General features: G+C 42.5%; 1 protein-coding gene across 21 annotated transcripts in view; it reads left to right on the forward strand.

Annotated features, from left to right (window-relative positions):
- Positions 1-15,278, forward strand: part of CLIP1 (CAP-Gly domain containing linker protein 1) — a 135,132-nt gene that overhangs the window by 62,305 nt on the left and 57,549 nt on the right. For 19 of the 21 annotated variants that reach the window (XM_064379651.1, XM_064379653.1, XM_064379646.1 and 16 more), the window contains 5 exons: positions 4,630-5,574; positions 9,487-9,603; positions 11,629-11,686; positions 12,198-12,281; positions 13,472-13,628. In XM_064379651.1, the coding sequence (XP_064235721.1) occupies positions 4,630-5,574; positions 9,487-9,603; positions 11,629-11,686; positions 12,198-12,281; positions 13,472-13,628 (1,361 nt within the window). The remainder of the gene's footprint in view (positions 1-4,629; positions 5,575-9,486; positions 9,604-11,628; positions 11,687-12,197; positions 12,282-13,471; positions 13,629-15,278) is intronic. The other 2 variants (XM_064379643.1, XM_064379647.1) reach the window with 2 other exon arrangements.

Here is a 15,278-nt window from a genome sequence, read left to right on the forward strand (position 1 = left end):
ACAGGAGGATCGCCTGAGTCCAATAAGTCAAGACCAGTCTGGGTAAGGTGGTGTGACACCCTGCCTCTACAAAAAATAAAAAAATTAGCTGGGTGTGGTGGCTACACGGGAGGCTGAGGTGGGAGGATCTCTTGAGCCCAGGAGGTCAAGGCTGCAGTGAGGCATGTTCATGTCTCTGAACTCCAGCCTGGGCGACAGAGCAAGACCCTGTTTTTAAAAAAAAATGAGGCTGGGCGCAGTGGCTCACGCCTGTAATCCCAGCACTTTGGGAGGCCGAGGCAGGCAGATCATGAGGTCAGGAGTTGGAGATCAGCCTGACCAAGATGGTGAAACACCGTCTCTACTAAAAATACAAAAATTAGCCGGGTGTGGTGGCACACGCCCGTAATCCCAGCTACTCAGGAGGCTTGAACCCGGGAGGCAGAGGTTACAGTGAGCCGAGATTGAGCCATTGCACTCCAGTCTGGGCAACAAGAGTGAAACTAAAAAAAAAACAAACGAAAAAACCCCTGGTAATTTGGTGCTGTTTCTTATTAATTTAGAGCCAAATAATTGATCTGGGAAATACAATGGACTAATGAGATTGAGTTCCTTTAGTGTGATGGCTGTTGAAGTAATAAATTTTTTTTAAACAGGTAAACTCCTCTCCCATGTCTTAGTTTCATCAGCAAACAATTTTGATGTTTTTTTTCCCCTGCTCTAGATAAGAAGGCATTCATTTACACCATGGTTTATCTAAGTATTTCAGTTTAAAGCTTACGTCGGCTGGATGCAGTGGCTCAAGCCTGTAATCCGAGCACTTTGGCTTTGGGAGGCTCAGGCGGGTGGATCACCTGAGGTCAGGAGTTTGTGACCAACTTGGCCAACATGGAGAAACTGTGTCTCTACTAAAAATACAAAAATTAGCCAGGCATGGTGGCACATGTCTGTAATCCCAGCTATTCGGGAGGCAGAGACAGGAGAATCGCTTCAACCAGCAGGACAGAGGTTGCAGTGAGCTGAGATCCTGCCACTGCACGCCAGACTGGGTGACAAAGCGAGACTGTCTCAAAAAAAAAAAAAGCTTATACCTTTCCATAAGGAAGGTATATCTTCTGTGGATCCTCACTGTTGGTTTTCCAAGTGTAAAATAACCAAGTACCCGTGTAAGTATCACTTATGTTACTTTTTAGGAAGCATTTTAGAATTCTTTTTAGCCAATAAATCCAGTTTCCAAACAGTGTGCTTGGTGCTGTAGAGATGTGAGCAAGAATAAAAATGATTTCTGACTTAATTCGTGGTCTCAAACTAGTGGGAGAAGTAGACATACACACAGTTTTGAATGAGGGCAGATTTTGGGAAATGAAAAATAAATTGCTATACTTTATAGGAAAATGCCATGGAAAGTAAAATCACATTGCTATTTATTATTTTTACTTATTTTTTAACTTGGCATTTTTCTCTACCTGTTTTGTTGTAACTAAGAATCATTGCCATATTGGGTTTAATGTATTTATGCTATAGACCTTGTAGCAATGAGGTTTATTAAGGTTTTGTATTTTTTAGCAAATTCTATCAGATCCTGATAGGTGTTTTTTTTCTTTTTTTTTTTTTTTCAGAAGGAGTTTCGCTCTTGTTACCCAGGCTGGAGTGCAATGGCGCGATCTCGGCTCACCGCAACCTCCGCCTCCTGGGTTCAGGCAATTCTCCTGCCTCAGCCTCCTGAGTAGCTGGGATTACAGGCACGCACCACCATGCCCAGCTAATTTTTTGTATATTTAGTAGAGACGGAGTTTCACCATGTTGACCAGGATGGTCTCGATCTCTTGACCTCATGATCCACCCGCCTTGGCCTCCCAAAGTGCTGGGATTACAGGCGTGAGCCACCGCGCCCAGCCTAATAGGTTTATTAATGTTTTGTCTGTCATTTTGAGGTAACAAACGTTTGGACTCTTCCCTCCCCAGAAAATCAGGTGTAAATGAATTAACATCTTTAACCTGAGGAGTCTATAACTATGAAGCACAATTATAATCAGCTCTGTAATATTTAATTTTATTTACTTTGATTATGCCGTTTTGGAAACCCCCAGTGCTTGCTTTTCCTCTTCTTTTGTGGACATTGTAATCTTTATTGGTGTCACAGCCTGTAGGTGGGCAGAGGAAATGAAAGAAGCATATCTGTTATTTTCTGTCTCAAAGAAAGACAGTACGGGAGAGGAGTCTTAAATTCAGAGGAATTTTCAAACACTTTTTTGTATAAATAAATAAAATAAAAACAAACAAATAAAAATAAATTTTAAAAAAAAAGAAAAAAACATTTTTTTGTAGACATGGGGTTCTTTCTATGTTGCCCAGGCTGATCTTGAACTCCTGGCCTCAAGTGACTCTCCTGCCTTGGCCTCCCAAAGCGCTAGGATTATAGCTATGTACCACCTCACCTGGCCAATCAGAGGAGTTTTGATCCTTGAGAGTTTGGACTCACTGCTGTTTTAAAATTATTTTGTTTCCTTTCATTTCCTAGATTAGTCTGAGTTTTTATGCTGGAAGCTATTTTCCACATATCCTGTGTGCTAAATGGATTGCATAGCAGGTAGCAGAGGGAAATAAATTTCTAGCAATGAAAGGACAAGGTTAAGAAAGTGTTTTTCTAGCCCTAGGTTATTTATTTAAAAGAAGAAAATTCTTGGGTACTACCCCAGAGCTCAAATAGAATCGAAGTATGTGGGAATAGGTAGAAACTTGCACTTTAGACGTCCATTCCAGGTGATTCATGTGTGTACTGTCTGAGAACCACTGGGTTAGGGGGTTAGAGGAAGATGTTTACATCAAAATGCTGATAGAATTATAAAATCTAAAAAGGGGAATTTGTGTAACATTCTTATGTATTATTGCAGGTAAGTAATCATTCTTACTTTGTGTTTTAATAAAATGATTAGTAGGCCTGGCATGGTGGCTCACACCTGTAATCCCAGCACTTTGAGAGGCCGAGGCAGGCAGCTCACTGGAGGTCGAGTTCGACACCAGCCTGACCAACATGGTGAAACCCCGTCTCTACTAAAAATACAAAAATTAGCCAGACATGGTGGTGTGCGCCTGTAATCCTAGCTACTTGGAAGGCTGAGACAGGAGAATCGCTTGAACCTGGGAGGCGAAGGTTGTGGTGAGCCAAGGGCGTGCCATTGCACTGCAACCTGGGCGACAAAAGCAAAACTCTGTCTCAAAAAAAAAAAAGATTAGTAAATTAATTATTCATTTTTCAATTGAGGCTTTCATTCTACATTGAAACATTTGACAGGTAATTTTAGACCTTTTATGCAAGCGCTATCCAATGGAAGTATAATGCAAGCCACATATATACAATTTATAATTTTCTGGTACCCACATTACTTTTTTGTAAGTCACAAGTGAAATTAGTTTTAATGATATATCTTATGTAAACTGAAATATCCAAAATATCATTTAATCGAATCAATATAAATATTATAAACAAGATATTTTAAACATTTTTAAATATAATTTCTTTTTCTTTTTTTTTTTTCCAAGAGACAGGGTTTGCTCTGTCTCCCAGGCTGGAGTGCAATGGTGCAATCACAGCTCACTATAGCCTCAATCTCCTGGACTCAAGCGATCCTCCTGCCTTAGCTTCCCAAGTTGCTGTTACCACAGGCATGTACCACCATGCCTGGCTAATTTTTTATTTTTTGCAGAGATGGGGTCTTGCTATGTTGTTCAGACTGATCTTGAATACCTGGCCTCAAGTGATCCTTCTGCCTCAGCCTCCCAGAGTGCTGGGATTACAGGCGTGAACCACTCTGCTTGGCCCACAAGACATGTTGTGTTCCTTTTTTTCTAAGTCTTCAAAATCTGATGTGTATTCTATCCTTAAACCACACCTCGCTTTAGATTAGCCACATCTCAGGTGCTCCATAGCCATGTGTGAGTAACAGCTACTGTTCCGGATGGCACAGTTCTGTAAGATCACTTCCATGAAATGGATAAGCATTTATGCAGCCTGGATGAAGTGGGGTAGAACAAACTGGCAAAATAAGGAAATGTCTTTCAGGAGGCAGCTATATCTGAGAACTTTGAAAGTTACTGTTTCTTTTAACTTACCAGTTAATGGGTATTTCTCTGATTTAAGCTTCTTTAGAATTTGAGCTACTAATTTGAACTTAAGCCATTACCACAGTTAGAAATATGTATTAACCTGTAAACGTTCATAATAGTTTGCTGCCTGAGATGGGATAGTTATTAATTATCTTCAGTGTTACAGAAAATCGTCAGGCCAGGCTCAGTGGCTCACGTCTATAATCCCAGCACTTTGGGAGTCCAGGGCGGGTGAGTCACCTGAGGTCAGGAATTCGAGACCAGCTTGACCAACATGGTGAAACCCTATCGCTACTAAAAATGCAAAATTTAGCCAGGTGTGATAGCACGTGCCTGTAATCCCAGTTACTTGGGAGACTGAGACAGGAGAATTGCCTGAACCAGGGAGGCGGAGGTTGCAGTGAACCAAGATTACACCATTGTACTCCAGCCTGGGCAACAAGAGCAAAACTCTGTCTTGGGGAAAAAAAAGAAAAAAGAAAAAAGAATTGTCAGTGACTTGTTATTTAAATGATCTTTTCTTCTTTGGACTGCTGTTAATAGGTGGCTACAGTTTCAGAAAAGTCACGTATAATGGAACTGGAGAAAGACCTAGCATTGAGAGTACAGGAAGTAGCTGAGCTCCGAAGAAGGCTAGAGTCCAATAAGCCTGCTGGGGATGTGGATATGTCACTTTCCCTTTTACAAGAGATAAGCTCTTTGCAAGAAAAGTTAGAAGTCTCTCGTACTGACCACCAGAGAGAAATAACTTCACTGAAGGAGCATTTTGCAGCCCGGGAAGAAACTCATCAGAAGGAGATAAAGGCTCTGTATACTGCCACGGAAAAGCTTTCCAAAGAGAACGAGTCATTGAAAAGCAAGCTCGAGCATGCCAACAAAGAGAACTCAGATGTGATAGCCCTGTGGAAGTCCAAACTGGAGACTGCCATCGCATCCCACCAGCAGGCGATGGAAGAACTGAAGATATCCTTCAGCAAAGGGCTTGGAACAGAGACGGCAGAATTTGCTGAGCTAAAAACACAAATAGAGAAAATGAGACTAGATTACCAACACGAAATAGAAAATTTGCAGAATCAACAAGAATCTGAACGGTCTGCTCATGCTAAAGAGATGGAAGCCCTGAGGGCTAAACTGATGAAAGTCATTAAAGAAAAGGAGAACAGCCTGGAAGTCATCAAGTCGAAACTGGACAAAGCAGAAGACCAGCATCTTGTAGAAATGGAAGAGACGTTAAACAAATTACAGGAAGCTGAAATAAAGGTAAAGGAGCTAGAGGTACTGCAAGCCAAATACAATGAACAAACCAAGGTTATTGATAATTTTACATCACAGCTCAAGGCTACCGAAGAAAAGCTCTTGGATCTTGATGCACTTCAGAAAGCCAGTTCCGAAGGTAAATCGGAAATTGAGAAACTTAGACAGCAGCTTGAGGCAGCTGAGAAACAGATTAAACATTTAGAGATTGAAAAGAATGCTGAAAGTAGCAAGGTTTGTATTGACATCCTCCATTTTTTTCTTTTCCATTTGTAATTCTTATTTTGCATTGTTACTTTTGAGTTGAGGTCATTCATCTTCCAAATTGCTGATTTAATTAAATTGCTTGATGTCCCCAGTTGTGTATAGTGTAGTATGTTCTGAGTATCGTTTCATCTGAGGAGATTAGAGACAATATGGCTTAACCACGTGAATTTATTTTGGTTGCCTATTATCTGGGTACCTTATCTATTAATCTCTGGGCTATGCTATGACCGCTTCTTTAAGCTTAGCTCCAGCCTATACTCTATTTAAAATATAGAATGCCCTAACACTGTGGTGTTAAGATGAATGAATGAATGAACAGAAACTTAAAAGATTGTCATCTAGATGACTATTCTTTGGGTTAAGTTAAAAAAAAAAGATTGGCTGGGCGTAGTGGCCCATACCCGTAATCCCAGCACTTTGGGAGGCTGGAGTGGGTGGATCATCTGAGATCAGGAGTTTGAGACCTGCCTGGCCAACATGGCGAAACCACATTTCTACTAAAAATACAAAATTAGCTGGGCATGGTGGTGGATGCCTGTAATCCCAGCTACCTGGGAGGCTGAGGCAGGAGAATCTCCGGAACCTGGGAGGTGGAGGTTGCAGTGAGCTGAGATTATGCCACTGCACTCCAGCCTCGGTGACAGAGCGAGACTCTGTATTAAAAAAAAAAAAAAAAGAAAGAAACTTAAAAGATCATCTCCTCCTTTCCTAACCATATACAGTCAGGTGCCACATAATGATGTTTCAATCAACAGTGGACCACATAAACAAAGGTGGTTCCATAAGACTATAATATGGTATCTTTACCTTTTGTATGTTTAAATATGCTTCGATACACAAATACTCAGCATTGTGTTACAGTTGTCTACAGTGTTCAGTACAGTAACAAGTTTTACAGGTTTATAGTCTTGGAACAATAGGCTGTACCACGTAGCCCAGGTGTGTAGTAGGCTATACCTTCTAAGTATGTGTAAGTACACCCTATGATGTCCACACGACAGTGTAATTGCCTAATAATGCATTTCTCAGAAGGTATCCTGGTCCTTTTAAGCAATGCATGACTGTAATTGCCTTATCTATAGGGTTATGTATAAAAACAGAATGTGAGCTCAATGCTTCTTGACTATTAAAATTAACATGTTTGCCAGGCGAGGTGGTCACACCTGTAATCCCAGCACTTTGGGAGGCCGAGGCAAGTGGATCACTTGAGGTCAGGAGTTAGAGTCCAGCCTGGCCTCTCTCTACTAAAAATACAAAAATTAGCCAGGCGTGGTGGTATGCGCCTGTAGTCCCAGCTACTCGGGAGGCTGAGGCACGAGAATCGCTTGAACCCGGGAGGCAGAGGTTGCGGTGAGCTGAGATTGTGCCACTGGGTGACAGAGCAAAACTCGATCTCCAACAAAAACAAAAACAAAAAAACATGCTGTGATAAATAACATTCACAGCAAAACTAAGGATAAGAGCCTGGAGCACTTTGCATGGCAAAAAAAACTCTGGAGTTTTTTCTATGGCGCAATGAGGATACAATCTGTCCCCTCCTTTACTGGGGGAAATACTGAACAAGTGTGCATTTGGTCAAGGCTTAGGAAATTACATGAAACATTCGCCGGCTGCATTCCTTACTAACTAGCCTTGTTAGATGTCATCTTTATTTTTAAGGGTGGTTCGAGGAATTCTTTCCCAGTCCTGCTACTAGTTGAGGCGCTGGTTATTGATGCTGAATGTTCTGAGATTTTGTGGGAGAAGCTGCTCTCTTGGCAAAGAAGGAAGGGTTGCGATAGTTAAATGGGGTGAGGTGAGGACTGACAAACAGCAAAAAATTGCTAACTAACCATAGTTGAAGATGACAAACTGGTTACAGGAAATTTTTCTTAAATCTCCTCATGTGGTACCGAAATACTAATCAAAACACAAAAATTAATTAGATAATATTTAGCTAATGTTTACTTTTTTACATCAAGAATTCATGAAAGCCAAGTTCTAATGACTATTGTCCAATAGATTTTTTTTTTTTTTCTTTTTTGAGGCAGAGTCTCACTCTGTCACCCAGGCTGAACTGCAGTGGTGCAATCTCGGCTCACTTTAACCTCCGCCTCCCAGGTTCAAGCGACTCTCCTGCCTCAGCCTTTTGAGTAGCCAGGATTACAGGCGCCCGCCACCATGCCGGGCTAATTTTTGTATTTTTAGTAGAGACAGGCTTTCACCATGTTGGCCAGGCTGGTCTCAAACTCCTGACCTCACGTGATCCACCTGCCTCAGCCTCCCAAATTGCTGGGATTACAGACTTGAGCTGTCCAGCCCAGCCTGTCCAGTGGATTTTTAAATTTCATTTTTATTTAAATGTTGAAATACTTTAAGCATATACAAAAATAGAGAAAATAATGTAGCCCACATATATTCCATTCCCATCTTAAGGTTTTTGTTTTATTTATTTTTTTAAGACAGAGTCTCGCTCTGTTGCCCTCACTGCAACCTCTGCCTCCCAGGCTCGAGGGATTCTCCTGCCTCAGCCTCCTGAGTAGCTGGGATCATAGGCACATGCCACCACACCTGGTTAATTTTAACATTTTTAGTAGAGTCAGGCCATGTTGGCCAGGCTGTTCTTGAACTGCTGACCTCAGGTGAGGTCTGCCCGCCTCAGCTTCCCAAAGTGCTGGGATTACAGGTGTGAGCCACCGCGTCTGGCCTTAAGGTTTTTAAAGTCTAGGAAATGAAATTGCTCAAGTAGCTCATTTAGAAAGTAAGCATCCATACCTTCTGCTTCAGATCATGCTGATATTCCAAATTACAATGAAGTATAGACAAATAGTCTATTTTGACTATTTAAAAATGGCCGCTGGGCACAGTGGCTCACACTCTAATCCTAGCACTTTGAGAGGCCAAGACAAGAGGATTGCTTGAGTCCAGGAGTTCGAGACCAGCCTGGGCAACATGGTGAGACCCCCATCTCTCTTTTTTTTTTTTTTGAGACAGGGTCTCACTCTGTCACTCACACTGGAGTGCCTTGGCGCAGTCTCAGCTCACCACAACTGCCACCTCACAGGCTCAAGCGATTAGCGATTCTTCTGCCTCAGCCTCCCGAGTAGCTGTAATTACAAGCACACACCACCACGCCCAGCTAATTTTTGTATTTTTAGTAGAGATGGTGTTTTGCCATGTTGGCCAGGCTGGTCTCAAACTCCTGACCTCAAATGATCCACCTGCCTAGGCCTCCCAGAGTGCTGGGATTACAGGCATGAACCACCAATCCCGGCCAGAGACCCCATCTCAAAAAAATTTTTTTAAACATTAGCTGTGGTGGCATGTGCCTATAATCCCTGCTGCTTATGAGGCGGGTGCTGGAGGATCACTTGAACCCAGGAATTCAAAGTTGCAGTGATCCGTGATCCACTGCACTCCAGCCTGGATAACAGGGGAGATTCTGTCTCAAAAAAAAAAACCAAAACATAGCCACTAGAAAATCTTAGCTGGGCTTGGTGGCGCATGCCTGTAATCCTAGCTACTCAGGAGGCTCAGGCAGGAGAATTGCCTGAACTCAGGAGGCAGAGGTTGCGGTGAGCCGAGATCGCGCCATTGCACTCCAGCCTGTGTAACAAGAGCGAAACTCCGTCTCAAAAAAAAAAAAAAGAAAATCATATATAGAACTGATTGTTCAAGAAGTTGTTGACCTCTTAGAATTAAAAACCAACAAGATAAGATTAAAACAAAAAACAAAACAACAACAACAAAAACAATTAAAAACCAACACCAAATTTGTTGTATTCCTTTCAGTTTTGTTATGTCGCTCATAAATTTTTTACATTTATTTTTTTTTCTTCTCATTCTTTTTTGTTTTCCTTTTGTTCATTTGCTTCTATACCATGTAACTCCGTGTGTTAGGCTAGTAGCATTACCAAAGAGCTCCAGGGGAGAGAGCTAAAGCTTACTAACCTTCAGGAAAATTTGAGTGAAGTCAGTCAAGTGAAAGAGACTTTGGAAAAAGAACTTCAGATTTTGGTAAGTACCTGTTGGGAATCTGAATCTCAGGGTTTCTAGCCATTTCCTGTTTTAAAAAAATCCTCCAGTAAGAAATACTATAGTTGTTTGCCTTCTCTTTCTAAGTGTTGATTCAGCTTGAGTGTATTAGTTATTGGCTGGTAAATAATTGTCCCTCGAGGGAAGTCAGATCAAACCCAAACTAACAGCCAAGGTAGGTATTACTTTTTTTTTTTTTTTAATTTATCCCTTTGCCTCTGTTAATGCACTGCTTTGAAATGTTATTGACTACTTAGTTTTGCTAAACACAGAACCATTCCAAGTTATACATCAAACACAGTTAGGTTTCATATTGAATGAGGACCTAAACTGTACTTTCTCCTACTTGATCTGTGACTCTCAGGGCAGCAGCTGTCCTGGGCCATCGGCGCCCTCCTTTGGTGAGGCAGAATGCTTGCCGTCTAATTAAACAAATTCAAAGAAATCTAACTCAGTTTATTCCATCTCAGAAAATTACCTTCCCTTTCATGTTTTCTCTTTCCTTAATCTCAAGTTATATGACATATATATGTATATATTTTACCTTTTCTCAACTTTGTTCCTTCCTACTTGCCTCCTGCACTTTAAAACCAAGTTTAAACAAGGCTGATATTCACAAAGAGTGCCAATGGTGCCCACCCACACACCATGGAAAGAAAAGCCAGAGGCTTATCGAGAAACTAGACAAGAGGCACATGAGCCATGAAGGGTCAGCTGTCCCAGGTTCTCCACATCCCTTCCTATTCCCCATTCATTACACTTCTGTGCTATTAAGTGTGAATAAAAGTGTATGGCTCTTTCTTTCCTTTCTTTTCTTTTCTTTCTTCCTTTCTTTCTTTCCTTCCCTTCCTCCCTCCCTTCATTTCTTTTCTTTCTTTTCCTTTTCCTTCTTTTCTTTTCTTTCTTCCTTTCTTTCTCTCTTGTCCAGGCTGGAGTACAGTGGTGCTATCTCGGCTCACTGCAACCTCCGCCTCCCAGGTTCAAGAGATTCTCCTGCCTCAGCCTCCTGAGTAGCTGGGATTACAGGTGCACACCACCACACCCAGCTAATTTTCATATTTTTAGTATAGATGGTGTTCCACCACATTGGCCAGGCTGGTCTCATACTCCTGACCTCAAGTGATCCGCCCATCTCAGCCTCCCAAAGTGCTGGGATTACAAGTGTGAGCCATCGCGCCCAACCTGGTGTCCTTTAAGAAAATGTTTTGAGTTCATTGTTTCTCTGCCCTCCTTCCAAAGCTTTTAGAAACCTTGCCTTTTTTCCCCCCCAAGTTACAATATCTTTCCGTATATCTTAGGACAAGACATGCTACCTTGAGTGTGACTGTGGGAATGCACAGGGGGCAGCCTGGGGGCTTGGATGCACTGTGGCTCCTGTGCCATCTTTTCATAATCCCAGCTAGTTAGAAATACCCATGTAACAATCCTTCTGATGTAGCTAGCTCAAAGTTCATCTCAGGACAACCAGGAGAGTGATTTTTAACTTGGCCTATTGTCATGTTTAGAAAAGAAGTCCTTGAACAGTAAGTGACTGATGGGCCTTTTCAGTTTAAAAAGTAGCGACACTGACCTAGATTCAAGATATTAGACTCAGACTACTCTCAGAAATAACAAATTTCAGAGCTCTCTTCACCATCTCAGGCAGATTTCTGAAGAGAAGGGCTGCTGTTTGAGGGGTAGCAACATGAAGCATACACGTGCACCGTGTGTATACACACACATGCATGTACTTCCCTAGGTATGAACATGCCTACAGGTGCATGCAAGTGATGCCTTCCCATGCGTGCACACACACACATGCAAACTGCACTCATTTGTGTGTATCCATGCGCATGTGTATGACCCACATGTGGTGGTAATTGGCGTCACATGTTTCATGTATATTAGTTTTAATAAAACAAGACCAGCAACAAACAGTCGATAGTATTGTAGTTATAATTGATAGAAACTCCTTATCTTTACAATGTGAAATCTTTCTGTTCAGAATCTCTGGTTCTTTTTCTTTAGAAAGAAAAGTTTGCTGAAGCTTCGGAGGAGGCAGTCTCCGTTCAGAGAAGTATGCAAGGTATGTCTTACTAGAGCTTGTATAGATCGCTTTAAAGAATATCGTACTCTTAAACTGGAGCCGGCCTGTGGAGTGCACAGAGTAGACGCTGCCCGTAGCCTAATTTCACTCTCCTAGAAGTTCCTGCCACGCTCAGAAATACTGGCTTCCATTGGTTTCCTGAAGCCTCAAACTCCCAATTAATTTTTTCTTCTTCTGGCTTAAGGCTTGTTCTACATTAAAATGTAAATATTCTTGGAGAGTGTTATTTATGTTTTCATCATTAATAGCTTTATTGAGTTTTAATTGGAAGGGGGAAAGAGATGAGTGGAAAGGGCCTGATGCCTCTAAAGTACAGATTTGGGGAGGCCAGAGAGAGCAGCAGGCCTGCTTTTTTCAGGACGCACCCAGCAGTGTGATTCGTAAGGGGATTTTTGAGTATTCCTGTGTTCTCAGATCTCTTGAGCATATGTTGATCCAGATAGCTTATTAAATGTAAAGCTTATTAAACTTCTAACTTTATCCTAAATAGAAACTGTAAATAAGTTACACCAAAAGGAGGAACAGTTTACCAAGCTGTCATCTGACTTGGAGAAGCTGAGAGAAAACTTAGCGGGTAAGAAGATATCTCTGGTGACTAAACATTAAATACAGTAGGCTTCCTCATATTTGAGACAGTTGTAGGATGTTACATAACAAATGTACTATTCAAGCGTAGCCTCTTTACTCATTATGGTAACATAAAAACATGATGAAGGCCAGGCGCGGTGGCTCACGCCTGTAATCCCAGCACTTTGGGAGGCCGAGGCGGGTGGATCACGAGGTCAAGAGATCAAGACCATCCTGGTCAACAAGGTGAAACCCCGTCTCTACTAAAAATACAAAAATTAGCTGGGCATGGTGGCGCGTGCCTGTAATCCCAGCTACTCGGGAGACTGAGGCAGGAGAATTGCTTGAACCCAGGAGGTGGAGATTGCGGTGAGCCGAGATCGCGCCATTGCACTCCAGTCTGGGTAACAACAGCGAAACTCTGCCTCAAAAAAAAAACCAAAAAAAAACATGAAGTACTTTTTTGAGATCTGTAACCTACACCAAGTCCTCTTTGCTCTGTTTTCACGAGAGCCAGAATCTGCCGCATCTCACCACTCCCACTGCTATCCTTGCTCTGGGCCAACAGCCATCTTTCACCTGAGCTACCATAACAGCTGACCACCTGGGCTCACTGCTGCTGCCCGTGCCTGCTTCAGTCTGTTCTCCACACCGCAGCCAGAGCAATCCTTTTAATATGAAGTCAGATCATGTCGCTTCTCTGCTCAAGGTCGTCCAGCAGCTCCCATCCCACACAGGGAAAGAGCTGTGGTCCTTACCACTATCAAGCCCTATTACTTCTCAGATTTCATCTGGGACCCCCGTTCCCTGCTCATTCCACTCCAGCCACCTCAGCCTCTTTGCTCGTGCTTGGACATGTCAGGCGTGTTCCTGCTGCAGAGCCTGTGTGCTTGCTTTTCCCTGTGCCCTCACTTCCTTCAGGTTTTCCCTTCCATGTCACCACCTCAGGGAAGCGCCATCTAAGATTCTAACCTTCTTCCCACCTCCTTTCCCTGCATTGATTTTTCTTCCTCTTAGCACTTAATTAATTCTACGATTTCTTTCCTTTATCTTTCTTATTGTCTGCCTTCACTAGAATGTGCTTTTTATGAGGACTGGAATTGCTTTGTGAAAATATTACCAGAGCAAGGATGCACTCAGTCAGTTTTTGTTGATTATGACACAGCTGTGCTATTCTTTTTTTCTCTATATATTTAGATATGGAGGCAAAATTTAGAGAGAAAGATGAGCGAGAAGAGCAGCTGATAAAGGCAAAGGAAAAACTGGAAAATGACATTGCAGAAATAATGAAGATGTCAGGAGATAACTCTTCTCAGCTGATGAAAATGAATGATGAATTACGTCTGAAAGAAAGGTATAGATGACTGTTGATAAGAGTGCTCGCCTTAGGCTCTTGTGGGAAGGTCTAGGTGGGAGGGAAGACGAATGTTTAGGATTATTACGTTTTAAAGTCTCCCATCTCTGTTCCTTTCTATTATTACCTTGTTGTGTCCTTGAATAAACTATTTAACCTTCTAAAATGGGTTTTACCTATCTTACTTGTCAAGAACAACAGAATTAAGGAATACAATATTATTTATAGACCATTTGGTGACTTGTAAAGAAAAGATAATAAGGCTGGGCGCAGTGGCTCATGTCTATAATCCCAGCACTTTGGGAGGCCAAGGTGGGTGGATCATTTGAGGTAAAGAGTTCGAGGCTAGCCTGGCCAACGTGGTGAAACTTTGTCTTTATTAAAAATACAAAAATTAGGCCGGGCGCGGTGGCTCAAGCCTGTAATCCCAGCACTTTGGGAGGCCGAGGCGGGTGGATCACGAGGTCGAGAGATCGAGACCATCCTGGTCAACATTGTGAAACCCCGTCTCTACTAATACAAAAAAAAATTAGCTGGGCACGGTGGCGCGTGCCTGTAATCCCAGCTACTCAGGAGGCTGAGGCAGGAGAATTGCCTGAACCCAGGAGGCGGAGGTTGCAGTGAGCCGAGATCGCGCCATTGCACTCCAGCCTGGGTAACAAGAGCGAGACTCCGTCTCAAAAAAAAAAAAAAAAAAAAAAATACAAAAATTAGCTGGACATAGTGGTGTCTGCCTGTAATCCCAGCTACTCAGGAGGCTGAGATGGGAGAATCACTTGAACCCAGGAGGTAGAGGTTGCAGTGAACTGAGATTGTGCCACTGCACTCCACCCTGGGCAATAGAACAAGACTCTATCTAAAAAGAAAGAAGAAAAAAGAAAAGGTAGTAGTTCATTAATGGCAATAATATCTTTTACAGGCAGTTAAAAATATTTTTAACATTTTTTTTTTGAGATAGAGTCTCACTCTGTTGCCCAGGCTGGAGTGCAATGGCTCAATCTCTGCTCACTGCAGCCTTCACTTCCCAGATTCAAGTGATTCTTCTGCCTCAGCCTCCCAAGTAGCTGGGATCACAGGCGTGCGCCACCATACCCAGCTGATTTTTATATTTATAGTAGAGACGGGGTTTCACTATGTTGGCCAGGCTGGTCTTGAACTCCTGACCTCAATTGATCTGCCTGCTTCAGCCTCCCAAAGTGCTGGAATTACAGATGTGAGCCACCATGCCTGACCTTAACTTATTTTAACGGGAAACACATATTACCTATCACTATGGGCTATGCACTGTGCTAACAGCTTTCTAATTCTTATCGTTATCTTATGAGATGAGAGGAGGTGAGTTTAGCATTATTCCCATTCTAAGGAAAAAGAGGCCAGGCACGGTGGCTCACCCCTGTAATCCCAGCAATTTGGGAGGCCAACGTGGGCAGATCACCTGACATCAGGGGTACGAGACCTGCCTGATCAGCATGGAGAAACCCCGTCTCTACTAAAAATACAAAATTAGCTGGGTATGCTGGTACATGCCTAAAATCCCAGCTACTCAGGAGGCTGAGGCAGAAGAATGACTTGAACCCTGGAGGTGGAGGTTGTAGTAAGCCAAGAATGCGCCATTGCACTCCAGCCTAGGCAACAAGAGCAAAACTCCAT

The sequence above is a fragment of the Aotus nancymaae genome, unplaced genomic scaffold (assembly GCF_030222135.1).
Source record: "Aotus nancymaae isolate 86718 unplaced genomic scaffold, 86718_ANA_hifiasm-v0.15.2.pri h1tg000021l, whole genome shotgun sequence".
Taxonomy (NCBI): domain Eukaryota; kingdom Metazoa; phylum Chordata; class Mammalia; order Primates; family Aotidae; genus Aotus; species Aotus nancymaae.